The sequence below is a fragment of the Manis javanica genome, chromosome 18 (assembly GCF_040802235.1).
Source record: "Manis javanica isolate MJ-LG chromosome 18, MJ_LKY, whole genome shotgun sequence".
In the NCBI taxonomy this organism is placed as follows: Eukaryota; Metazoa; Chordata; class Mammalia; order Pholidota; family Manidae; genus Manis; species Manis javanica.
The window spans coordinates 23,237,974-23,265,408 of NC_133173.1; the positions used below are offsets into that span (position 1 = coordinate 23,237,974).

Consider the following 27,435-nt stretch of genomic DNA (forward strand, 5'->3'; position numbering starts at 1 on the left):
ATAAAATGTAGGCATTTCCGTTTTGAGTAGATATGTCCTGAGAGTTTTGTTTTTTTATCCATCTTCAAGTGGGAGCTGGTGAAGTGGCCAATTTTGCTGCATATGCCTTTGCACCAGCCACCCTAGTGACTCCATTAGGAGCGCTCAGCGTCCTAGTAAGGTAAGGACACTACGCTTCACATTCAGAAACAACAGTCAGTGTTTTTACCTGTAAACTGTTTTAACTAACTATGAAGTACCATCCAGTTACGCATTTGGCATTATTTACGTTTGAACAACCTTGAGAACTTTTTAAATTATGTATAATAATTTGCTTTTAAAAAGGTACCTTCTGTGCATAGGCAACCTGTAAGTTTGTGGGAGAAAATGCTTTTATGCTTTGTCTTGTTTGTATTCAGAGCTAGTAGTGGTTCTACTTTGGTTTCAGTTTTAAAAATTCCAAGTTGTACTTGTCAAAACATTTAGCAGTTGGTAGGTGGTGATAGGCTTCTATGCCTACTACAGAAAATCATTGATTGGGGCAAGGTTATGTGCCTCTGAAGAATGGCCCAGAGTACTCGTCTGGAAGGAGCAGTCCAGACTTGTCCTGTTTCTGTTATTTTTATGATTAGCTCAAATGGCTAAGCCCATACTGAAGTCTGGACTTTGGTTATTATTCCCAAAGTTGATTGATAGGTATTCTTAACCTTTTTTTATTTTCAGGGTAGAACATGTATTTAATCAAGATTTTATATATATATAATTATGGTGCATGTATTTTACTCCTAATTTTGTTTTGTGTCATTATTTACAGATTTATATATATGTATATATTTAAATTTGGATAAAACTAAAGTATTAAAACTTGATTAATAGGCAAATTATATAGAATTAAATGAACACATAAGAAGGATGCACCAACCTTAACAGATGAATTAAAGTTGAGCAGATTTTAAGCATTGGTTGGGACATAGAGTCTTCATTAGGAAGTAAATTTGTACCATAAGTCTGTGTATTGTAGATTTCATACTAATTTTCTGCAGTAGAAAGATGGTAACTCTGCTGTTTGGTATATAATGAGCAGGTGGTTCTCTGAAAACTCATTTTTTGAGTGTGCATTTTCTTTACCTTGGCTGAAAGCTAGAATCTTTTTCATTTGTAATGTTTTAGTTTGAGTACAGTAATTTGAATTCTGAGTTGTGTATGAGAAATGAGAAAAGTAGCTACTGTTTTAATGTTTTTCCACTTTCTCCCTTATTCCCCATTTTAGTGCCATTCTTTCTTCATACTTCCTCAATGAAAGACTTAATCTCCATGGGAAAATTGGATGTCTGCTGAGCATTCTAGGATCTACAGTTATGGTTATTCATGCTCCAAAAGAAGAGGAGGTTGAGACTTTAAATGAAATGGCACACAAGCTAGGGGACCCAGGTAGGGACAAAGAAAAGCTTTATTAGTATTATTGTATCTTACTTTTTAACTTAGTTTTTATTTTAACCAAATTTCCATGTGCATGTAAAGAGGCAAATTGTTCTATGTGATTTATTATGAAAAATACCAGTCATGTTCCTCCTCTACCAACTCCTAACACTTGTTTCTTTTGTTTTTTAACTCTGTCCCTAAATAGCATGCTTATATTGCTGCTACTTCCTTGACCTTGGGCATCATGCACTGTCTTACCTACTGTGTGCACCTGGTTTTTTAAATGATTTGGTTACATCATCACCACTATATAACTTTTATTCTTAGTTAGACATATAATACATCATAATCCCTTTTCCTTTCTTTTTTGACTTAGATTTTTCCTCACCTACTAATGATCTTGTTTGCTTTGTTTTCTATGAATTTTTCAGTCCATTCTGAAACTCTTCCCCAGTGGTCTAATTCTACTCTCAGCTCTCAGTACTTTGAAACACATTAGCTATTTCTGAAGTTACAGCTCCTGTAAATCTCTCTCAGAGCCACATGTGGCCTCAATCTAGACTGGGTCCGAGGCTCCCAGCACAGTTGTCATCCTGGATTTTCATGTATCAGCATCCTGTAAGATCCCCTTCACTTCTTTTTTTTTGGTCTCTTGAATCCTGAGGTTTGCTCCTTTATTGTGGTGGAGCTACCGTTTTGATTACTGTAGCTTTGTCTTATACTTTGAAATCAGGGCATGTGATACTGCCAGCTTTGTTCTTTCTCAAGCCTGCTTTGCTGTTTGTGCTCTTTTCTGGTTCCATACAAATTTTAGGATCATTTGTCCTAGTTCTGTGAAAAATACCATAGTATTTTGATAGGGATTGCATTGAAGTAAGGATTGCTTTGGGTAATATGGATAATTTAACAGTATTCTTACAGTCCATGAACATGGTATATCTTTCCATTTATTTGTGTCATCTTCAGTTTCTTTTATCAGTATCTTACAGTTTTTAAAATACAAGTCTTTCGCCTCCCTGGTTAAATTTATTCCTAGATATTTTATTCTTTTGGATGCAATAGAATAATTTTTTTCTTTCTGCCAGTTCATTACTTGTATAGAAACACCACAGATTTCTGTATACTGATTTTGTATCCTGTGACTTTACTGAATTTACTATTTTAGTGGTCTTAAGGGTTTTCAAAATATACTGTCTTGTAATCTGCAAATAGTGACAATTTCACTTCCCTCCTTACCAATTTGGATACCTTGTATTTCTTCTTGTTTTCTGATTGCTGTGGCTATGTCCAGCTCTACGTTGAATAACAGAGGTGAGAGTGGACATCCTTGTCTAGTTCCTGATTTTAGAGAAAAAGCTTTTAGCCATCAACTGTGGTGTTAGCTGTGGTTTTATCATGTATGGGCTTTATTATGTTGAGGTATTGTTCCCTCTATACCCACTTTGTTGAGAGTTTTTATCATGAATGGACATTGTTTTGTCAGATGCTTTTTTGCATTTATTGAGGCGATAATGTAATTTTTTCCCTTCATTTTGTTAATGTGCATAACACTGATTTGCAGATGTTGAACTATCCTTGCATCCCTGGGATTTAATCCCACCTGTGATAGTGAATGAGCCTTTTAATATATTTTTGAGTTCCATTTGCCAATATTTTGTTGAGGATTTTATGTTGAGAACAGGGATCTTTGTTCATCAGGGATATTGTGCTGTAATTTTCTTGTGTCTCTGGTTTTGGTACCAGCATAATGCTGACCTCATAAAATGAGTTTGGAAGCATTCCTTCCTCTTTTTTTTAAAAAATAGTTTGAGAAAGATAGGTATTAGCTCTTCTTTAAATATTTGGTAGAATTCATCTGCAAAGCCATGTGCTACTGGACTTCCATTTCTTGGGAGTTTTTAAATTACCAATTCTGTTTCATTACTAGTAATCAGTCTTTTCAGATTTTCTCTTTCCCCCTGATTCAGTCTTGGGAGATTTTATGTTTCTAGGAATCTTGTCCCATTTGTTGGCATATAATTTTCATTTAATTCTCTTAAAGTTCTTTGAATTTCTGTGGTGTCAGTTTTAACTTTTCTTTGTTTTCTAATTTTATTTAAACTTTTTTTCTTGATGAGTCTAGGTATCGGTTTTTCCATTTTATTCATCTTTTCAAAGAAGCAGTTCTTAGTTTCATTGATTTTTTTTTTTTTCTGTTGGGTTTTTAGTCTCTATTTCATTTATTTTCACTGTGAATCTTAATATTCCTTCTACTAACTTTGGGTTTTGTTGTTCTTCTAGTTCCTTTAGTTGTAAGGTTAAGGTTAGATAGTTTGAGGTATTTTTCCTGTTTCTTGAGGTAGTCTTAAATAGCTATAAACTTCCCTCTAGAAATGCTTTTGCTGCATCCCAAAGATATTGAACCTTTGTGTTTCTGTTTTTGTCTCCCGGTATTTTTTGTTTTCCTGTTTATTGACCCATTGGTTGCTTAGTCGTATGTTGTTTAGCCTCCATGTGCTTTTTTCATTTTTCTCTTGTGACTGATCTAGTTTCATACACCTGTCCAAAAGATGCTTGATGGTTTTAATCTTAAGTTTATTGAGACTTACTTTGTGGCCTAACATGTGATCTATCCTAGAGAATGTTACATGTGTACTTGAAAAGAGTGTGTATTCTGCTGATTTTTGGATAGAATGACCTGTGTAAGTCCATCTGGTCTAGTATGCCATTCAAAAGCCATTGTTTTCTTACTGATTTTCTGTCTGGGTGATCTATCCACTGATAAGTTTCCCTACTATTACTTTATTACTGTCAGTTTCTCTATTTAAGTCTGTTAACATTTGTTTTACATATTTAGGTGCTTTCTTGGGTGTGCAGATATTTACAATTATTATGTCTTCTTACTGACGTGAATCCTTTATCATTATGTAATGTTCTTTGTCTCTTGTTACAGTCTTTGTTTTAAAGTCTGCTTTGTCGGATGTAAATAGTTACCCCAGCCTCTGATCCTTTTCAGTGTGCATGGAGTATCTTTTTCCATCCTTTAACTTTCAGTCTGTGTCTTTAGGTCTCAAGTGATTCTCTTGTAGGAAGCACATAGGTGAGTCTTGTTCAGCCATCCTGTGTCTTATGATTGGTGCATTTAATCCATTTACATTTAAAGGAATTATTGATAGTTATGGACTTACTGCCATTTTATTATTTTCTGGTTGTTTTTGTAGTTCTTCCCTGTTACTATATTCTTTCTTGCTCTGTTCCCTTATAATTGGTGCCTTGCTTTAATGTTAGGCTTAGATTCTGTTCTATTTTTTGTGTATCTATTCTAGGTTTTTGGTTTGTGGTTACTATATGAGGTTCATATATAGCAGTTTTCATATATAGCAGTGTATATTAGGTTGTTGGTCAGTTAAGTTCAAACATATTCTAAAAGCATTACTTTTACTCACTTTTATGTAGATGACATAATTTACATATTTGTGTATCCCTTAGCCAATTTTTGTGTATATAATTGACTTTACCTTCATCTTTTGAGCTGCATACTATCTTTATAAGTGCTGTTTATAAGTCTTTTACCATGTTTACCAGTGAAAATTTTTTCCAATCTTACTTGTAGTTATGACCTTTTCTTTTCTACTTTAACATTTATGTAAGGCCAGTCCATGAAGTTCTTTAACTTTTGTTTTTATTGGAAAACTATTGCACCTTCAGTTCTGAAAAGTAGTCCCTGGGTATTCTTAGTTGTAGGTTTTTTTCTTCCAGCAATTTAGTGTATGTGGATGTGCAGATATTTAATATATGTGGGTGTGCAGCCCAGCTGATTTTCAAACCCAGACACTGTGGGAGCTCATCTAACAGGTACAAATCCCCAGGGTCTGACATGCCAGTTGTGTAGAGTTTATCTCCCCCCTCCAACCTGGTACCTCCCTCCCTCCCACTTACGGGTTAGGATGGGGAAAGGGGTTGCATCCTAATTGATTGTAGCTCTGCCCTTTTTACCTTTCTCAATGTGACCTTCTCTGTCAGCAGCTGTGGCATTTATGCTGGTCTTCAGGTCATTCATAGTTGTGTTGGATGTAGTTACTGCCTCGGTGTGTATGTGGGAGGAGGTTATCACAGTTTGCCATCTTTCCAGAATCCTCTCTCACTGCCTCTTGAATGAACTTTGAGCCAGGCCTCTTAATCTCAGTCTTCCCTTCATGCCTTTCCAGAGGTACTTTGTATCTTTTGAGTGAACACAGTTTGTGCTGCAAACTGTCACTTTCTAATCTGTGATCACTGCTGATGTGAAGTGCAGCTTTCTTGGATCTGTTATGTCTGCCATCTTCTGCTTTCTGGCTTCCATAATGTTGCTATCATTTCCTTACCTGTTGTTGTTTTCTGTACTTGTTTCCTTAAATTAAGGCCTATTTCTTATTTTTAGCATACTTCTAAGAGTTAACAGTGAATTCATGTGACTTCCATGCCTCAGCTTTCTTGCCTTAAAATGGTAGATGATACTATCTGTATTTGTGAAGATTAAATTAGTTAATCAGTGCAAGTTGCTGAGAAAAATACCTGGTCCAGGGTGCTACACAGTTGTTAGCTTCATCACATTGGCTTCAATTGTCTGCTTGCAACCAGAACCCTGACAGTATTTAACTTCTCTCATTGATTTATTTATCCCAGTGGTTGTCCCTAAATATTTTTAAAAACTTAACTCCTTTCAGGACAAACTTAATTTGTAATTCTTGTTTTTTAAGCATGTATAACTTGTTAGCCATCTTATGACTTCTGTCCATTAATTTCTGGTTGTTCTTGTCCTTGGGAGTTAGAGCAAAGGATGGGAAATAGATATTCTAGAATCCATGGTTGTGAATCAACCTGATTCCATTTTCTTTGATATAATTGTCATGAGGCCTATAATACTACTTTTAAAATGTTAGTGGTGTAACAGTTGTGAATGTGAAGCATAGTTTCATCTTCCAGTGTGTACATCTAACTAAATTTTTATCAGTATGTCTTTGGACAGTGAAAGAGACTTTTATTTTAGGGCCACATCTTTTCTCTTTCCTATCATGTTAATATTTTGTTTTGTATTCTGTTCTTTTAGTTCTTAAACACTTGACTGTAACTTTTCTTTGCCTCCTCTAGGTTTTGTGGTCTTTGCAACACTTGTGGTCATTGTGTCCTTGATATTAATCTTTGTGGTGGGACCTCGCCATGGACAGACAAACATTCTTGTGTATATAACAATCTGCTCTGTAATTGGAGCATTTTCAGTCTCCTGTGTTAAGGGCCTGGGCATTGCTATCAAAGAGCTGTTCGCTGGAAAGCCTGTGCTGCGACATCCCTTGGCCTGGATTCTGCTGCTGAGCCTTATAGTCTGTGTGAGCACACAGATTAATTACCTGAACAGGGCCCTTGATATATTCAATACTTCCATAGTGACTCCAATATATTACGTATTCTTTACAACATCAGTTTTAACTTGTTCAGCTATTCTTTTTAAGGAGTGGCAAGATATGCCTGTTGATGATATCATCGGTACTTTGAGTGGCTTCTTTACAATCATTGTGGGAATATTTTTGTTGCATGCCTTTAAAGACATCAGCTTTAGTCTAGCAAATCTGCCTGTGTCTTTTCGAAAAGATGAAAAAGCAATGAATGGCAATCTCTCTAATATGTATGAAGCTCTTAATACTGAAGAAAGCTTAACCTGTGGAATTGAACAACACACTGGTGAAAACGTCTCCCGAAGAAATGGAAATCTGACAGCTTTTTAAGAAAGTTGTAATTAAAAGGTTAATCTACAATTGTGTTATAAAGTGAACTTGAATATAAGAATGTGTCTGAAAAAGCATTGTTCTCAAATAGTGTTCTGTAGAGACAATCTTTTAAGGTTTTCACTAATTGGACCAAGAAATTAACTTTTCTTATATTTAAATGATGGTAGCTCACTAAAATGACCTCATTCTCTGGCCAATTTATATTAACATTGTATTATTATAGAGGTATTTTAAATTTTCCTTCACCAAAATCTTACATGCACTGACAGTCTATAAAAATGATTGTTTCATTGGTGATGAAAAGTCTGAAATGTACATTTGTCACTCCCACTCCATCATCAATCCATGACCATTTTAAAAAGAAAAGTTATACCAATATGTTACCCTGTGGTTTATAAAGAATGACCTACTTGAAGAATTAATTTTGAAATTAGTCTAAGAAAATTTTGTTATGAAGGAAAGTCATTTATAAAACAAAATGGGTAGGAAATCACCCCGAAATATTTCTGAGGCTGTGACTTGTCACCACACACATTGGATGACTTTCCTAGATGGCCTCTTGTCCTTCTGTTACTCTAATCCCTTGGCACTTGGATCCTTGATTACCATTTTACATCAGCTCTTGTACTTTTCAATATATTTTCGTAATAATTTACATTGTCATTAAGATCTAATAACTCTGGGAAATAAATTCAGAAGACTAGGGTAATTTCTTAAATTCAGCTCATGTTATAATAAAAAGACAAATTGAAACAAAGTTCTCTTCTAAGTCTGAATGCTTAGAACAAACAAGGTGTTTGTAAAACATGGTTTCTTTGTACCAAAAGTATTTTGCTTTGTTTGAATATTTCATTTAGGCACTATATGTATTTGGTTTTTAAAAAGTCCATGCAAAAAATGTTTACAGAAAATTCAGGTGTATGCAAAAAAGTAGCATACTACAGTGAATTCCATCCAGCTTCAAAACCTATATCAGCAGTTAAGTAGCCTTTAAAAAAATTGAGAATTTCTGTCCAGGTTGTAGGAAGAACACAGGCTTGTTCCCAGGCTGCTCCCACCCCAGCTCACAGCCTGACCTTGCTGTGTAACCAGCCACCACCAGCATCTCACTGTCCTCGTTTGGGGTGCAAGACTCTCCCTTGGTGGTAGCACTGATGTCCCACAGCTCCCATTGCTGTTATCAGGGCAGAGGTGACAATCTCCAAGTTTATGAAATAAATTCCTTTTCTCAGTATTTTATTACTGACCCTCTGGAGCCTTTTTGGACACTTTTTCTGCCTCTCTCGTGCAGTTTTAATACCACAGTTAGATGGTATATTTATGTACTGTATCTATGCTTTGTACATAATAGAGTAAACCAATTTTCACCCCCTAGTGTTGACAGTGCCCTCTTTGAGACTGCACAGGTTAATAAATTCTTCTTATATAACACTTTACGTCATGTAAAACTATCTTGTACGTGTTCACTACATTTTGACTCTAAAAGAAGTCTTATAAAACTCACTCAGTAATATAGGTAACAAATTCAGTCATTAGTAATCATTTTTCAGCATATACTTTGAGTATAAGGTGAGTACAGGTACTACCTGTTAATCCAGTAGAATGCTGGCCCCAGGGTTACCTACTTTACCAGAAGCAACATTTTTAGGTTAACTTTTTGTAAAAAAAAAAAAAAAAATAGTTCTACTTCATGTAACTCAGTGTTGTTTTAACAGTATAATGCAACAGTTCAGAGTTTACTTTTGGTAGCATGTATGATCTTGGACTTGGGTGCTACATTTCCGAGACCATACAGAAGTTTGTCCTGTTGTCATCTTGTCCCTTCCTCCCTCCCACGGCTGCAGGTGACTAGACCAGACCTCCTGGGCCAGGCCAGGTCTGTGCACGCAAGTAGGCAGAGAAAGCACATTGCCCATGCCCGTGTGCAGTCACAGTGAATTAATGGCTACAAGTAGGTTTCATTAGTTTTATTTCTGTAACCTTTGACACCTCACAAGTTAAACTTAGGAGAAGCAAAGGAATCAAGTTAAGTATTTTCTGAAATATACAAAAAAGGGAAGGGAACAATGACTTAAAAAAGGTTACTGATAAAAGGCACAATCAGAGAAGTTCTAAACAAAAGCTAAGTAAGTAATCACTGAACTTTATTTTAATCAGTAATGGATTTTATTACAATTAGCTGGTATTAAGTTTCTTGCTTAAGGGCTTAAGGTCCATAAATTGAATTTTCCCTCCACATTACTGATCCTTTGCTAAGGGGTAAGTGTGGATGAACCTCAACAGCACTTTATGACAGAGCTATTAGAACATTCCACAGAAAAATGCGAACAATTTTGTAAGAACATGATGGCAACAGCCAGCAGCCAATATTCTCAGACTTTGTAGTTACCAAAACATATACAATTTTATTCTAGAAAAATAAGTCAATTTTATAAAATTAAGCTTTAAGATTGAAAAGCTTCCCCCCTTAACAGGTACAGAGATAGTGAAAAATAGTCCTAAAAATCTCACTAAATAGTTCATGTAAAGAAAAACATGCCCTTATTATAATTATTAAATGCAATCAGTACTGGAACTCTTCAAAAACAGGTGATGTGCGCGCCCTCAGCTGCTGGCCAGGGACTGGTGGATAGGTGGCTGAAAGCAACGGACATGCTCCACAGGCGTGCTCTCTCCATCCCCTGACTTCAGGTATTTGTCCAAGATAGTGATTATCTCATCATTTAGAATCTGGAACTTGCGAATTCTCTCCACCATCTTCTTCAAAGGCTGCAAGTTAAAATTAGGATGTTGTCTTGTACATTTATTCTTTGTATTTCAAGGTGCCAGGATTTCCATAGTTTCTCAAAAAAGCAGACTTTTGACATACATACTATTTCTCTAATGCAGCTACTGGAACAGTGAATATATTTTGCACTTAAACCAATTTTTCTGTTGGTTCCATGCTACTACCTATAGATGCTCTCACTTGTACAACTTAAATTCATTGAACACACAGGTAGTAAGAACCTACTGTGTGCTGAAAGCTGAGAATATAAAATGAAGATAATATGGCCAGAGGGGGAAGACCAGTAATCTAATAATACAAGTTTTTAGACAGTTATTGTGGGCAAGATGTTTTGACAGACCCTTTTGCTATACCAACACACAAACCCAAACCAAGGAGGTAAAAGCAGATGCCCCGGCAATGGTGGGATGAGGCAGCCTGGGCTGTGAGCAAACCAGACACTCTCTGTGAAGCCAGGACCCTCTAATTAGGCTACAGTGGTCCCAAGCTGGTAACAGCCTTAGAGATGAAAAGCAAATGAAAATCTTGGGAGAAAAGCAATCCAAATTAAATTCAGTCAGGAGCTGGCAAATGAAAACTCCAACACACAAGGAAACATTTTGCCTCATACACTAGAAATAAAAAATGTAGAACATAAAATGCATAAAATGTGTACAGAAACAAAAATGGAAGAAAATGAAGATACAATTAATTAGCACCAAAGTTTGGAAAACCAAACTAAACTTTTAAATATAAACTAACGATTTTTGAAAGTAAAGAAACTGCAGATCAGAGCTGGATAATGGGGTAGAGTGGCTCCTCAAAGCTGCCTGTGCCTCAATCCCTGGAGCCTGGCAAAGACTGTTTAAGTAGTTAAGATCACAGATGAAAATAGGGAGAGTACCCTGGCTTAGATATCTCAGTACACCGGATTTAATTAGGAGCAGAGAATTTTCTCCAGCTAGAAACAGAAGACGTGGTAGAAAGGAAAGTTGGAGGCTTAGAAACGTGAGAGGGACTTGACCCACCTTAGCTGGAGGGGGCCTCTAGGAAAGCACGAGAGGGCATATGGTCTATAAATAGCCAGCAAGGAAGTGGACCTCAGTCCTCCAGCTCAAGGGACCGAATCTAACCAACCATCTGACTGGGCCTGGAAGCAGATTCACCCCCAGAGGCTCCAGAAGAGAACACAGACCTGCAGACACATGCAGAACCCAGCTAAGCCACAGTGTACCACATTTCTGACCTATAGAACTGTGAAATAATAAATGGGTGTTGTTTTAAACCACTAAGTCTGGCAATTTGTTATAGCTGTGATAGAAAACTAACATAATAGGGCAAGGGATATGGAGACCAGACTAAGTTTTGATGTGTGTCCAGTTGAGGTCTGGAAAGGAGAGAACAGAGAAAAACTAAAATACGTGAAAAGATAGTGGCTATCTTCCAGAATTCCATTACAAAGAACCCACAGAAAAACAGACTAAAAGACCTTAAAAGCAGCTGAAAACACCAAGAGAAGCCAAGAGAAGCCAAAGGCCCGGAGCAGTTTGTCAACCATCTTGAAAGTGCAGATTCTATAAAGCTCTAACTAGATTTCAGTACCCTGAAAAGAAGGGAAATGGAGCAATTAGCATTTTAACTGCCACACTGCTTTATTTACAAACTATATTTAGACTCATTTGGGAAATGAAAAGCTTTTAGTACTGGAATGAAAAACATTCCCAGAAAAAAGAACTTCTAATAAACAGAAAGTATGCTTTTTTGTGAAACTTCCACATACGGTGCAAGGTTTTCTTCCACATACCACATTTTTGATAATCTCATCTTTGCCATCATGTTTCTGGACTTTAAGGAGATGGTAGCAGAAATCCAGCACAGCAAAGCGCCGCTGTTGCCCAAGAAGTACAATGATCATACAGCCGGCCCAGTGGAGCCCATCGCCAAAGCACTGCCTGGAAGCAAGAAGTAGAATGAGTGCTCAGTAAGCAATTAACTGTCCCAAGTCTGTCTCCAGATGTCAGCAGCCAGGCCACCTGCTGGGAGGGGCCAGGAGGGAATGCTGAGCTGCAGGTGATCTCTGATTTGGGTGAACACCTTTTTTGGGGTCCTGCTGACATACTGTTTCCTAACTGTTTTTTAAATCCTGGACCCTCCATAAAGGATGGCTTTGTGAAGCTGTGGACCTCCTATTGAGAAAAATGCACACATGACCTGCCTACGTTTCCATTAGCTATAAGTCACCTACTGAGCATGAAATAAGAACCTTCAGTTATGTGGTTTTTTAAACAGCTCAGCAAATTTTTAGTCCATTTCCAGAGGAACAGTCTTGAGTATTAGCCTAGCCAGCTTCCACTCCCACCTCCACACACACCGAGCACACACTTACTCCACTGTAAACTCGTGTGTCCCCACAGGGATGCAGTAGACAAACTGCATGGCACTCCACAGCCTGTGAAACTCAGCACACTCATCCACATGCATGACTCCGTTGGTGGGCAGAGGCCCACGCCAGATGGGGTCATCCAGGAAGGTCCGGACCCGAGTGAGGATGACCTCGAACATTGACAGGCCACAGCAGAGACGCTCCTTCGTTAGCAAGTCTCCCTCTCTCGCGATTGCAATTTGCTGTGATTAAGGACAGAACATTACAAGCCATGCAGGAGATGGACTGCTGACACCTAACCTCTCCTGGTTCTGAGAGAGTAAACATCATGAAGGGTGACATGAATCCCTTCAAAGCTTAAACATATTTTACAGTCAAAAAGAATGGTTTAAGTATAGCCATTCTAAACCAGGACTGATTTTTGCCTCTTGAGGACATCTGGCAATGTGTGGGGACATTTTTGGTTGTCACAGCTTGGGATGGGTGTAGTGGTATCTAGTGGATAAGGCCTTAATTCATAGGACAGCTCCCACCACACAAAACGATCTGGCCCCAAAGGGCAACAGAGCCAGGCCTGAGAAGCCCTGCTCTGGAATCCTGAAACTCCCCCTGGACACCTGCCTCAGGGAACGCTCACGTTCTTCTGTTACGAAAAAGCCTTCTTCATGAAGAGATGGACAACAAGAACAAGTCACATTTACTACATATATCTCACATGCCTGGTGACATTCTAACCTCCCATGTGTCAGCTTCTTCCAACCTCCCAACCACCTGTGAGCCCCAGAGAGACATGGAGGCCGAGAGCCTGTGCACCTCACAAGGCCTCTGCCCAGGGTCTCACCCACAGCCTGTGCGCTCAAGACCCCCTGCCAGTGACCTGATGTGGACTGCCCACTTGGAGGAGTGACAGCACACGTTACCTGCGGGGTCCCCAGTCTTTCGACGAGAGGGACAAGGTGCAGTGGTGCATACTTTGACTCTAGTCTTTTCATTTTGGCATCAAGTCTCTCTCCCTCTACAGGGGAAAAAATGTTTATCCTTTCTATGAAAGACGACTGCAAACGTTAAACTTTGTCAACAAAATAAGTATGAAAAAATCTTGTAAGTTAACATTGTACATATATATTCTCTGAAAATTCTTTTAAGAATGGCTCATTGGACATTTTAATTTGAACTGACAGATTGATTTTGATAATTCATTTTTTGAAACTTATCAAAATTCCAAATACAATCAAAGGCAGAGAGCAATCTGGCCTATGTGCCTGTCTGCTGCAGTGATAATCAACTCACACCACTCGTTCCAGACATTCACCGTCTCCCCTGTGATTCCAGAGCACATCCAAGACATCGCTGCGCCCTAAGTATATGAATCATTCAATATGTATTTAACTACATTCTATTACCAATCACACCCAGTTAAGACTGTACTGGCTCCCCTTGAACAAAACCAGCCTTTCTTTTCTCCAGCCACATAGACAAAGGGCAGTCTAGACAACCAGCTCAGAGGGACATAGTCTAGACCACCCGGTCAGAGGGACATGGGGCTCACCTTTCACATGGACTCTTGGCAAAATGTTCTGAAAAGGGGCTGCATGCAACAGGTCACAGACTTCTTCTAAAGACTAGAACAAAGAAAGACAAGGTCACGTTAGGAAGTTTATTTCACAGCAAGATGGACACAGAAATCTGGTGCTAAAAACAAGATACGTGTTCGCTATTTAGTGTGAACTGAACACTTTAAGCAGCACAGTGTGACGGAATTCTCCAGGAAGATGGGAACGTTCTCTGTGCTGAAGGCAGCCACCAGCCACGTGTGGCTGTGAAGTACTTGGGATGTGGCTATGCACCTGGGGAAGCAGAGTTTTCATTTTAATCACTTTTAGTTAGTTTAAATATTGACATGAGTCAAAACCAGCACTGAATGTGGCCTTTGTTTTCCAGTCTGGAATTCCTCCTCCCAACCCCCTGTTAATTTGCTACCAGCCTCTTGAGAGTCACAGTTGATAACAAGATAGCACCGCACAGGCAGGAGGAGGGGCACCTCCTCTCAAACGGCTCTGGGCAGAAGGACAGGGGCAGCACCACCCTTGTATCCAAACAAACTTATAGCTGTCACTCTAAACCTGCTCCGATCACAAACTCCCTTAAAGCCCTACACAAAACCCGTTCTCCAGAATAATGCAACGCAGAGAGAAAGCTCACCTCCAGTATCATGGTGGCCTCAGAACTAGAAACCCACTTTAAATCAAGGACGGTCCAGAACAGGGCTGAGTCTGAGGACCCCTAAGCCAAAGGGAGGCCCCCAAACTGCAGTGCCCTCAGCCCAGGGCAGGCAGGCAATGAAAATGAATTATCACGTCTCCTACTCTACACCCATCCCGAAATCTTGTAATTCTGCAGTAATAAGACAAAGGAACTGCTCTCAGAAAGTCAGGACATATACTGACTGATGAGATTTTTCCCTTCTAAGGATTGCCCTGAAGTGGTGGCGAAGCTGAGATCAAGGAGGAAGAGCAGACTTTCCCTATTCATCAAGTGTTCCCACTGTCACCTCACACAAACCTGGTGTGGTGGCCTGTCAGCCGCCAGCCACCAGGACTCCAGGGAAGGCTGCCTGTCTACATCCTGTCTTCCGTTCCAAAGGCCAACAGCCACATCAGAACTCTTCACACAGGACGTATACAGCGGGAGCCACCTCAGCCAGCACACCCCGGACCTGCTCCCCAGGCCTTCCATTCTAGGGGAAGGGGGTGTATGGGAAGGAGAGAGGGACAAGCTGAAAGATGGGTCCAGGGGAGACTGCACACTAGGTACACATAGAAGAGGTCCATCGATGCCAGAAGGTCACACACCTGCACAGGATGGGAGGGGCCGCCACCTCCTAAAATGCCAGGATCTCTACAGCGCATCTACTGTCAAGAAAAAGCAAGTGGAGTGGGCAGGGGGCTGGCTTGCACCCACAAAGGGCAGGAGGGCAACTGGAAGGCAACCAGTGGGCACTGGTCAGGCCGAGGGGTGGAGGGTGAGGCTGTGATCAGGGGACGGAGGGCAGGGGCGCACCGGGAGGGCTCTGCAGGGGGCAGAGGGGCCTCCCGCCCCCAGAGGGCCAGTCAGCGATCTGTATAGCTTCTGCTGCTGTGACCAGGGAGCTTAAATTTTTGCCACCTAACCAAACCGGATGGAGTGAGAATGGCTCTAAAAACTAGCATTAAAAAAAGTCTTAAGACATTTGACCCAGGAATTCCACTTCCAGGAATTTACCCTAAGAATGCAGCAGCCTGGTTTGAAAAAGACAGATGCACCCCTATGTTTATTGCAGCAGTATTTACAATAGCCCAGAAATGGACACAACCTAAATGTCCATCAGTAGAAGAATGGATAAAGAAGAGGTGGTACATACACACAATGGAATACTATTCAGCCATAAGAAGAAAACAAATTCTACCATTTGCAACAACATGGATGGAGCTAGAGGGTATTAAGCTCAGTGTAATAAGCCAGTCGGAGAAAGACAAGTACCAAATGATTTCACTCGTATGTGGAGTATAAGAATAAAGAAAAACTGAAGGAACCAAACAGCAGCAGAATCACAGAACCCAAGAATGGACTAACAGTTACCAAAGGGGAAGGGACTGGGGAGGATGGGTGGGTAGGGAGGGATAAGGGGGGGAAAAAGAAAGGGGGCCTTATGATTAGCATGTATGATTAGCATGTAGCGGGGGGCACGGGGAGGGCTGTGCAACACAGGGAAGACAAGTAGTGATTTTATGCTGATGGATAGTGACTGTAATGGGGTCTGTGGGGGGGACTTGGTGAAGGGGGGAGCCTAGTAACCATGATGTTCTTCATGTAATTGTAGATTAATGATAACAACAACAACAAAAAAAAAACAGTCTAAGACTATTCCAAAACAAAAAGGTTCCTAAACACAAATGTACATGAGCTAAAAAAACCAAAAACCCCAAAATTTTCAGGTTGGGTTTATGGAGCAGGATTTAAAAAACAAAAAGAAACAATCCTTCAGAAAGTTAGATAGAGCTGCCCAATACAGACTCAGAATAAGACCAACATTTTTGGTCACTGAACCAAATCCCGGTGCCATCCAGGGCTGGCACTATGCGGTCTCTCTCCGCAGGCCCCAGGGGCACCACACACATTTAGCCACCCTTGGCAGTGGGTGACTATCACCCTACCTTTCTAACGTTGTGACATTTTATTCACCCTTAACATCTCCACTTATAACAGTGGGAACCTACACAGACGCCGAAACATAATCACTAGCTTCCTTGGGAAGACCGAGGTGACCTCCAAGAAGAGAAGAGCATCTGGGGTCTACAGAACTGCCCCCGGGTTTGGGGGGACTTGGGCGGAACCATGTGGGTTGAGTGACAGCCCTGCTGCCTCCCATCTCAGAGTCCTGCCCTGGCGGACCTACTGGACACCACCAGCCCTGAGTGCCAGAAGGACAGAAGCAGCACCATGGAATCCCAGCCTGGGGCCGGGCCAGGGAGCCCTGCTCCACACAGCAAGCCAGGCCTCTGGCCACTGCCACAGGGGCACTGCAGGAGGGGCCCGAGAGGGACGGGTGGAGGGGTGGCAGTGAGCAGGGTGGGAGGGGCAGCCACACCCACAGGAGGGCCGCCCACGGGGCCAGCAGCACCGCGGGCTCAGGCAGCTGAATCTGTGGTGAAAGCTGTATGCAGCTGAGCTCTTACTGTTTCAGAAACATCTCTGCACTCATGACCCAAAGTCTGCTTTAAGGGGGACCGACAGCTACCACCTCTTCCCTCGGTGCCTGGTGCTATGCGGGTCCCACTAGGGGGCTATGTGTATGGAGTGCACACTGGAGACCAAGGCCCTGGTCTCCGGAGGGAGGAGACAGCAGGGACACGGGTCACCTGCGTGCTGGGGGCCCAGACCTCCCAGGCGCAGCACCCAAGAGACCGCTGAGTGGCAGATGCACCGTCCCCACTGAGGTGGCGAGACCTTTAAGAGTGCTCGGCAACTCTCAGAAAGGATGTGCCTGTCTCAAGACATCGGCTACAGGCAAAATTAAGGATGTGGGCTGGCAGGGGTCACATCGGTTCCAGGTCCCGCTTTTCCCCGTCTCTAATGCAGCGTTGCACTCCATGCAAAAGCCAGCAAATGTCTAATCACTGACCTGAGCGTAGTTAGACACTGTTCCTTTGGGCTGAGGAGAAATGAGTCCTGCCCCTCCAGCTTCCAATCCCTGTGGGTGTGTAATGATTTTATGTCCAAACAAGGTCTCCTTAACATCCTCTCTTTTACGGGTAAAGAAAAGCTTCTGACAGTTTATTTTCTAAAAGGGGCGCTGGACCAGAAGAAGAGCCAGCCGCCTGACGGCTCCTGCCTGCCTGAACCGATTCTATGAGGCGGTCCCTGCCGCAGAGAGGCCCGGGGCCTCCTGCCCGAACAGCGGCTAAAGGCACCTTTACAACACATCTGGACGAGAGAGAGTACCCTTTATGCTGCATGCTCAAGAAAGGTCACATGTGAAGGGAATCTTCCTGTATTAAATTTAAAAAAAAAATAGATTACTATTTTAAAGAATTCTTCCCAACTTATCTGGGTGTTAAAAATCCACATGTATTTAGGTAAAAGGTCGGTGCTCCCTGACATGTTCCCGGAGCAAGGCTGCCTGCTGACTCCATGGCCAGCCGGCCTGCTCCGAGGAGACCTGCCCTGCCTGGTCCAGGACTCCAGGGTGCTCCCCACCTCAGGCCGTCACTGCTGCCGCGGGACAGGGCAGCACTCAGGGTCCATGCTGAGCTGCGCGTGGTAGGGACAGTGAGGGCCTGGGGGTCTGCCCCATTGTCGCCATATGGAAATGTCTGTCTAGGAATGGCTAGAGGAGAAGCCAGAAGAAGGAGGCCTGACAGGACGCCGTCAGCTCCTGGTTATGTCCGCACTGACCCTGGGCTCCCTGACCTGTGAACCAACAGACATGTTCTTTACTCTGTATGTGGTGTATGGGGGCCAGTCAGCGGCTCAGTGCAGAGACCTGGTAGTCTGATGGCCAAGGCCTGAACTGCATATAGTTCACCCTGGCCTTAGTTGCTGCCTCAGCCAAGCTCCCAGGCCCTGAAGAAAAAAGACTGCTTTAAGAAGCAACACAGCAAACGTTTCCCCAAACAGGTCTAGAGAAATGCCAATGCTTTCCCATACATATCCAATCCTGATATGTCCAGAGCAAAGGTCACAAAGAGGCAGCACAGCCGCAGGAAGAACAGGTGAGGAGACACGTCCTGTCAGGTGTCAAGACTGAAGGCAGAACTGTGAGTAAGACAGCAGGCTATTAATGCCGAGGATAGACACGTGGACCCACGGCACCTGTCAGGAAGCCGAGAGACAGACAAGGAGCTGGCAGGTGACAGGGCAACACTCGGGTCAGCAAGGCGAGGAGGCGTCCTTCAGTCACCAGAGGGGGGATGAGCGACTAGCCTACAGCCACAGAAAGAAACCCCATCCACGTTTCACTTACACGTCAAGGCCAGGAGGATCATACATTTATGCGTAGAAAGCAAAACTTAAAAAAACCTTTAGATGAAAATGCAAAACTGTATCTTTATGACCCAGGTAGGGAGTAACTTCTTTAAATACATAAAAAGTAGTAACCAAAAAAAAAATGTGTGTATATATGTATATACATACACACTATCAAAAAACACCACTCCCAAAGTGAGAAGACAAGTCCCAAAGAAGAGCAGTGTATCTGCAGTGTGTGCAGCACACAAAGGACACAGACAGCCTGTGAACAAGCTGCAGAAAAATGGGCAGAAGACAAAACATGGAGAATTAACAGAAGAGGCCGAGCCAGGCAACAAATGAGGATGCTGCCTCCTCAGCCGCGAGGGAGGCCAGAGGGAGGCCACGCCAGGTCGCGGGTTCCACCGTCAGGCTTCCCAACTCAGAGCTGCCCACAGGACACCCAGGGAACCGAGGGACAGGCTACATGGCCCCACAGGAGGAAGGCGGTGGGGTTTCTTGGCGGTGGTGGGCTCCCTGCATATGCTTCACTATGCTGTCCACCACAGCAGTCAGGGGCACACGCAGCTCTTTAACCATAAAAAAATTGAAATTCGCTAAAACTTAAAAATCAGTTCTTCAGTCACACTGAGCCACGCTTCAAGTGTTCAAGACCCTCAGCAATGGCACTTTTCCATGACTACAGACATGCCTTCTGCATAGGAGCACTTTATTCTTACCTGTATGTCACATACGTTGGTTAATATGTAGCAAACGCCACATAATAAAACATTTTTACAGAGCTCACAGAGTAAAACATTTTTAAAAGATGAACTACACTGCTTTTGTTTTTCAACTATGGGGAAATTTAAGTTAAAGTCTAAATAGTCACAAAAACGAATGGTGTTTTATAACACTTACTCCCCTTACCTGTTAAACCACCCCAATAAATCGAGCCTCTACAAAACCAGCCTCGGCGTCACCATGGGGCCCGGGCCGAGTACTCACCAGGCTCTGCTCGATGAGCAGGCAGAAGAGGACCGCGTTGCCCACCTCCCGCAAGTTCTGGAAGCACACTGTCTTTAGTTCTGCGTACTCAACGATGTCCTTCAGTTGGTGGTGGAAGAACTCCAGGATGCCTGTGGGGACAGTGAGTGGTGGGCCCACTCTTGTAGGACTGAGCCCTCATCCTGTGGGATCTGATGCCGGATCCAGGTGGACAGCGTCAAAACTGGACTGAGCACCTCCTGGCCAGGAGCACCTCTGCCGGCCACCAGTCTCGGACACTGACTCACTGCTCCCCCTCGGGTGAGGACCACATGTCCCCTGACCCCAGCATCTCTCCTGCAGTGGCAGCCTGCCCACCACCTGGGCCTCAGCACCAAAGCCTCTTTCTCTGAAAGCCCTGTATCCCCTGAGGAGGCACTGCATTACAAGATTAAAGGAGGAAGGCCACATCTTCCTCTCCATCAGGGGCCTAAAACATATTCAATAAAATTCAGGATCCTTTCATAATATGAAGGGCCATGTGCATACTGCAGAAACCTGCACTGACGTCAGACTCAGTGCCAAAGCCCGCACGTTCCTGGCTGGTGTCCCCAAGCGAGGCAGTGCCTCCTCGTCATTGCTGAAGGCCTGGACACTGTCGTCGGGAGCCGAAGGATGAAGATGGGGAGGACTCAGTATTTCCTAACCTAATCTATACATGCGGTGCTGACCCAGTCAAAATTCACAGCATTTATATGGTCACGTAGAAGACCTAGAATGGTTGATACTGGAGAGAACAAAGTTGGAGACCTAACAGACTTCAAACCCCTCACCACAGACCCATGCTGCTCCCTGCACGCCAGAGTGCTACCAGCTCCGTGGCTCTCCCCACAGGCGAGGCCCCTGCATGGGCTCTGCCAGCCCCGTGCTGACGGCAGGGGGTTGGCCACCGGGCAGATGTAATGAGCAGTCCCACAGTCCACATCTCTGCCTTGGTCGAGCTCTGAATTTGGCCTAAATGGCTTCATCTTCAACCTTTAAAATTGTCAGGATATGTGCACTAGTTTTACTATCCCAAATCACTATCCACTTTCTGACAATGAACTGAAGTCAGGCTCTTCTAAGCAAGACCACACCAATGGTCATTTCCCTTCCCAGTGGCTGAATGGGCCCCTTGCCATCTTCTCACACCAGTCCTGGCCCTGGGTGGGTGCCAGGTGGCATCTAGGGGCTCAGCCATACTGCCGACTACTCATCAGAATGGTCTGGTATTGGTGACCCTCATGGGGACCCAGGTTGATTAGCCAGTTGTCCAACTTTTAAGAAAATATTATCAGGTAAGAGACTAAGACAGTCTTGTTAAGAGGCAAGAGGTCCTGCAGTCTAATTTTATTGTGAACACACTTTCTGAGATCATTAAGGCTGCTGGACTGGATAGCCCCAACTCAGCTTTCGCCAGGTTGCGTCTCCTCAGCCTGAGGGCCCTGTGGCCGGCAGGCAGGACAGGCCCTCTGGACAGGAGTCCACCGGACTGACGGGCAGGCAGCAGTGCCCTTCTGCAGCAGCCCGAGGCCTGGGCCTACAAGGCCCGCTGCTCCTGGAGAGTGGGGCTCCCCACCCGTCCCTGGTTCATGCCCTCCAAGATCCAGGGGGCCTGGAGTTCAGAGCCCTGCCACCAACCAACGGGTGCCGCTTCCCCGCAGCTTCCACCCAAGACGGCAACTCCACCACGCTCACCTGCACACCTGCCCCCGGCTGGGAGGCAGTTTCCTTGGCTTGCCGTACAGGAAGCAGGCTCTGCATAGACGCCCTACCTCCTCCCACCCGGGAAAAGCCATCTGATCCTTCCCAGGAACCGGTGACTGACTTGCTCCACCAGTTGAAGCCCACACTCCCTTCCACCGCACGCCCCGCTCACCGGGAGAGCCGTACTCGTGCCGAGGCAGGCGGCAGATCTTGGGCATCACCTCCATCAGTGTCTTCACGTACTGCAGGATCGTGCCCTGCAGCTGTGGGGAAGACAGGCTGCATCAGCCACCGGCAGCCACTGCCCAGGGCGGTGAGCTGCACACAGGGGCTGCTGAATGCTCAGCGATGACCAGGGCCAAGAGTCATTTTGGCTGGGAAAGGAAATCCCCCCCACAGAAAGCAGGGATAACTTTACATGGGGACTTAGTGCATGTTCTAAAAAACAACTCCCTTTCAGGAGGCACGTGGCCAAAGGTGTGGAAGTAAGGCTGGGGGGCTCTGGGAAGCATCCTCCCTGGCAGTCTGTATTCATCCAATGGACTGGGCCAAGTTGCCCCTGCACCTGACACCCCCCAAGTTACCACATGTTCAGGGAAAGAGGCTCGAGCTAGGGAACCTGGCAGTGCCTGGGTAGGTAAGGGGTCCTGGCTGTGCCAAATGACCCAACTCTTCTGTATTCTAATTGATTTTTGAACCTGACTTATACAGTTAAGATTTTGTCAACTGCTTAGGATTCTGCTAGTTTCTTTTTTGCATTGTTGATTATCAGATCATCTCCTTGATGGACTGCTACTTTAATTATGTGTCTATAAATTCAGCCTCAAGCTTTCTCTTTACTAGTGTGAGAGTCACGGGAAAGAAATGTAAATCTGTACTTGGCAGTAATGATTCTTAAAGAAATGGGCTCAGTCACAATTAGATGATTAAAATAATGAAAGAAGATTAAAGATTAAGATTTTATAGTTTTCTCTGTTAACGACAGAAATGATTTATGTACAGAAGACTAAATCTATGATAGCCTACAAATAACCTTCTCTTTCCCAGATTCCTGCACGTAACTTCTGACCTCAGTCTGAAGTTAGGAAGACGAGTGTCTGAATCCCTTACTCACGACTTAAGCCCTAGCACCCAGGTAACGGGCACCCCGTCAGCCTCCCAACGCCAGCCAGCCATCTCCCACTCAGTGAAGGAGCCTGGGGCAGCCACGTGCCTCAGAGCGGCGCCCCAGCCCTCACTGCAGCCCTGCCCCGTAAGCAGCTCAGTGTCCTCCTGGCTGACACGCTCTACTCCATTTCCCAAGCCTAAGTGTTTGTGCGAAATCTGTGCTTTAAGAAAACTCCTATTTCTTAAATGGGAGTGGGAATCTTCACAGAATTGTGCCCTCCTGGACACTTGCCAACTGAAACATGAAGTCCTTCTAGAACACCCTGGTGGTTTCCGTTTCAGCCTCCACGTCCAGAGCATGTTTTCCTCTACAGCGCTTGGGCGGCAGCAGTGTGCCCTCCCAACGGGATGAGGGCTACTGCATGCAAGGGCCAATATTCTCTTATGAGGAAGGTCTCTTTGGTGCTTAACTGTTTCTATGAATTAGTTAAGATAACATGGATCCGTTGCCTTGAATTAAGAAAGATGGGGGAGAAATCAAGCTATATATGGTCAGAAATGTTTGGAACTAAACTGAAACTGAACAGTTCAGACACAGAAAAGACCTCCTGATTTATTCCATCCCAGGGGATTCAAAGCTGTGTGTGACATTGTAGCTTATGTTATGGGGTCTCTTCTGCTGCGCCAGGTCACCAAACAGGGGCTTAATATCTAACCCTAATCGCAGTTTCAACCTCCCCCAGAAATGCAGCCAGTCAGGGATTTCCTGGTCAGTATCAACAAGGTACCTGCCACAGGGGCCTTCTCCACCCCTCAGAGGAGGCCATCTGCATGGTGGGACCCCTGCTCTCCCCTCAGGAGGGAATGAGACCTGGCCTCAAACAATCCCTTCCTTTCTTTTTCTAGTAATTTCTTGCCCCCTACACCCCCCACCCCACCATTAAAAACCTTCCATTTTATCTCTGTTGGATGGGATGCTGCCTGATTCAGGAATTGCTTAATAAAGTCAATTAGACCTTCAAATGTACTCACTTGAATTTTGTTTCACAACATGTATAGTATGCAATATATACTTGGTCTTAAGCTGTGTCTGGCACAGAGCTCCTAAAGCCCTCTGAATTTCCCGAGAGCCTTAGAGGTGTCTTTTGTCATGCTAACAAGGTGGCTGTTGGACAGCACTGAAGGATGGACACTGCTGCCAGGAGAGCCAGCCACAAGGCTAGATGTCTGGGAGTTTTGGTTTCACCCTCAGGCCTCCCGACGGGGGGCAGAAAGGCCAGAGGTCAGATCGAGCCCACTGACTGGCCAGCGACTTGACCGATCATGCCTGTATAACCAAGCTCCAAAACCCAAGGATGGAGCCTGAAGGGTTTCCAGGCACCCCCAGAGCATTTCCACAGCTGCTGGGCCAGGCCCCCGACTCCACGAGCCCAGGGTTGCCTCGCTCGGGCCTCTCCCTGGGTGTCTCTTCATCTGGTTGTTGATTCACATCCTTTGTAATAAACTGGTCATCTAGGGAGTAAACTAGTTTCCTAAGTTTTATGAGCTGTTTGAGCAAATTAACCCAAGGAGGGGCTTGTAGGAACCCCTGATCTATAGCCAGTTAGTCAAAGGTACAGTGACAACCTGGACTTGGGACTGGCAGGGGGTGGGGGGGCAGTCTTGTAGGACTGAGCCCTCACCCTGTGGGATCTGATGCTGGATCCAGGTGGACAGCGTCAAAACTGGACTGAAATGTAACACACCAACTGGTAACTGAGAATTGCTTCACGGAGTGGAAAAAAATCCTCCCCCCATGGGAATCGGGTGTAGAACCCTTTGTCATGTAAAGGAGGCACATCTGAGGGAAACATACCAGACTCTTGACAACCTTGAGCAGCTCCTCCATGACCACTGCGATGCCCTGGTAGCCGAGCAGTCGGCAGATGACCTGGAAGTGCGGAGGCCCCACGAAGTTCCGGTAGCCGCCGTAAATGCTGGAGTAGGCCAGGTTCAAAGCCTGGGGGATGGAGCGGGGTCATACAGAATTTTCTGAACAGTCCCTACACACACAAGATGAAGAGTGACTCTATGAAGACGCACCCCCACCACAGCCCCCCCCTCCGGGGGGGGTGTCCAGAGCAGCCATGAGACTGCCGTTTACTGATGTTTTTGTCTTCAACCTGAACACATGAACAGCAAGCTTGCTCTCAAACAGAGAAACAAAACCGTTTGCATTTTCAATAGTTACTTAACAGTCTGTTCCACAGAAGTCATTTTGAGGTCCTGGAATGAGCAATGAACACATTTTGAGCCACACTGCTGCCGCCACGGGGCTGTTCCCAGCCTCCAGGGGAGACACCAGAGGACACAGGCGCCTTCGCAGGGCTGCACAGGGAGGTGGGGCCGCAGCCCCACAGGGCAGGTGGGCGGGAGGTAGGGTGGTTTCCTATAGGAGGGACCTGCAAGCTCCTCTGAGAATGTAATGCACACTCAAGGGAGACCCCTAATGCAAGCACTCAGGGCTATGACCTCCCTCTCAGCAGTAGCTGCATCCCACAGATTTTGCTATATTTGCATTGAGTTCAATGTCTTTTTTAAAATACCCCTTGAGACTGCCTCTTAACCCATGATCACTGAGAAATGAGTTTATTTCCAAGTGTTTAGATATTTTCTTATTATCTTTTATTACTGCTTTCTAGAGTTCACTGTGGTCAAAGAACACACTCTGTGTGGCTTAATTCTTTTAGTTTTGTTGAGGTTTGTTGTATGGCCTGGGATATGGCCTAGCGCAAGGAATGCTCAGGGACACCTGAAAACGTGTATCCTGCTGTTAGATGGAGAGTTCTACACATTCCAACAATACCCTGTTGGCTGACAGTATTCATTTCCTTACTGATTTTCCTGAGACAAAAAATGTTAAGAATTCCCCAACTATAATCGTGGAGTTGTTTGTTTCTCTTTTTACTTATGCTAATTTTTGCTTCAGGTATTTTCAGGCTCTGTTGTTTGGTACATAAACATTTAGGACTGATATTATATACTTTTTGGTGGGCTGACTCTTTTGTCGTTATATAATGTCCCTCTTTGCTCCTGGTAATATTCTTTGCTCTGAAATCTACTTGATCTTACAGTAATATAGTCTACCTTGTTTTCTTCTGATTATTGTTTGTATGGTGTATCTCTCTCCAGCCTTTTACTTTCAACGTAGCTGTATCATTAATTTGAAGTGAGTTTTTATATAGTCATGCTTTTAAATCCATTCTGCCAATATGTCTTTTAACTGTGTTAAGGCCAATTATATGTAGTATATTTACACATAATAAAATTACTGCTACTTAAACAGGCTGTTTCTTTCTTCCTGTCTTCCTGTGGGTTACTTTAACAGCTTTTAGAATGCCATTGTGCTTTACCAGTTGTATTTCTGAGAGTACCTCTTTGCACAGATCTTTTAGTTGTTGTTCCAGACCTTAATGCTATATATTACACAAGTTTCCACAATCTACTGTTACCAATATTTTACCACTTTGAGTGAAATGTATCAATCTTAACCCCATTAAGGTCCCTGTACCTCCCCCTGCCCCCACCTTTGAAACTGTCTTAAATACTTCCTCTGCACACACTGAAAATCACACCAGGACAGCGAGGATCCTGAAGAATCAGCACAGCAGGCCTGGCTACTCAGCCCTGGAGCACCTCCAGGAGGCCTGCCTACAATTCCTGTGTCACCAATGGGTACGGTCGTTTTCTACACCTGGAACACACAGCCATGTTGTGAAAGCCTGACTATGTCGTACAGTGATTTATGAAGAGCTCCTCCTTTCCTTCTGCGGGTTCTGAGGCTTCAGTACCTGCGTCTGGTCACATGGTGGCACGTGCCCATGTGCCCGGCCCTGATGAAAGCCGTGGACCTGAGCGTTGGGCAGGCTTCTCTTTCCTGGGTGGGACACTCTGCATGTCCTGAGTGACCCCCATCAGGGGGTGACTCGGGTGGCCTGTACCTGGTTGCATCGCCATCTGACTCATCTTTCCCCCTTACTGCTTTATATCCGTTTGCTGTAATAAATTGCAGCTGAGTCTGTGAGTCCTTCTGGAGAATCACCAAATATGCAGTGGTCCTGGGATCCTCAGAACAGAAAATCTGAGTCTAAACCAATTACCAAATACACCACCGACCAGGCTGGAAGCACTGCCGAGCGTCTGCCCGGTGCCACCCCTTGCGCCGCTGTCTGAGGATGGCGCCGTCCCAGTCGTCTGCTCAGAGACATCCTCCTCCTCCCACTCCTTCCTCAAAGCACCACACTATGCTTTCCGCCCTGGGATTCTACACGAGACTTCTGCTTGATAATAAGTTCTGATGCTTGACAAGAAAAACATGAAAATGTGTAGTGAAATCTAATGGCTTCATGTTACAAATGAGAAAATTCACTCCCAAAGCTTACCCTGACTTGCTTGGGGCCTGGGGCTCAATGATACCTGGTCCAACCCCCCTTGCCCCCCCGCCAGTGTCCAACTACTCGGAAGACGACACTCACCCCAAAGACGGCACACCCCAGGGCCAACACTACTAGCATGATGTAGCTACTCGGGGAGGACAGGAGGAGGCTTCTCTGGGGAGGGCAAGTTAACAAATACCACATTGTAAAATAAACGTAAGACTCAGAGAGGGGAAGCACTTTGGAAGCCCAGCCTCACAGCTTAATCTAAAAAACACTGTCGCACACAGAGACTAGGGCCTCACCTGGAAGCCAGGTGCACTCCTTGGGCTCACAAACACCCTCAGCACAGTGTCTTCAACTGTCAGTTAAAGACCATCTTACCTCATAGGAAAGGGA

At 44.2% G+C, this 27,435-nt stretch overlaps 2 protein-coding genes across 6 annotated transcripts in view; one reads left to right on the top strand and one right to left on the bottom strand.

The window, feature by feature from the left end:
• NIPA2 (NIPA magnesium transporter 2) overlaps positions 1-8,581 on the top strand; it is a 44,816-nt gene extending 36,235 nt beyond the window's left edge. For all 4 annotated transcript variants that reach the window (XM_017660246.3, XM_017660247.3, XM_017660244.3 and 1 more), the window contains 3 exons: positions 70-160; positions 1,250-1,410; positions 6,511-8,581. In XM_017660246.3, the coding sequence (XP_017515735.1) occupies positions 70-160; positions 1,250-1,410; positions 6,511-7,142 (884 nt within the window). In that variant the 3' untranslated portion in view covers positions 7,143-8,581. The remainder of the gene's footprint in view (positions 1-69; positions 161-1,249; positions 1,411-6,510) is intronic.
• A 516-nt stretch (positions 8,582-9,097) lies between these two features.
• The window catches only part of CYFIP1 (cytoplasmic FMR1 interacting protein 1), a 97,937-nt gene continuing 79,599 nt past the window's right edge, over positions 9,098-27,435 (bottom strand). The window contains exons 24-31 of one of the 2 annotated variants that reach the window (XM_017660242.3): positions 24,477-24,620; positions 21,687-21,777; positions 19,790-19,920; positions 13,845-13,917; positions 13,216-13,310; positions 12,299-12,537; positions 11,717-11,864; positions 9,098-9,914 (exon numbers count right to left, since the gene is read on the bottom strand). In XM_017660242.3, coding sequence (XP_017515731.1) covers positions 9,750-9,914; positions 11,717-11,864; positions 12,299-12,537; positions 13,216-13,310; positions 13,845-13,917; positions 19,790-19,920; positions 21,687-21,777; positions 24,477-24,620 — 1,086 coding nt within the window. In that variant the 3' untranslated portion in view covers positions 9,098-9,749. Of the gene's footprint in view, positions 9,915-11,716; positions 11,865-12,298; positions 12,538-13,215; positions 13,311-13,844; positions 13,918-19,789; positions 19,921-21,686; positions 21,778-24,476; positions 24,621-27,435 lie in introns of those variants that run through there. The other variant, XR_012127078.1, reaches the window with a different exon arrangement.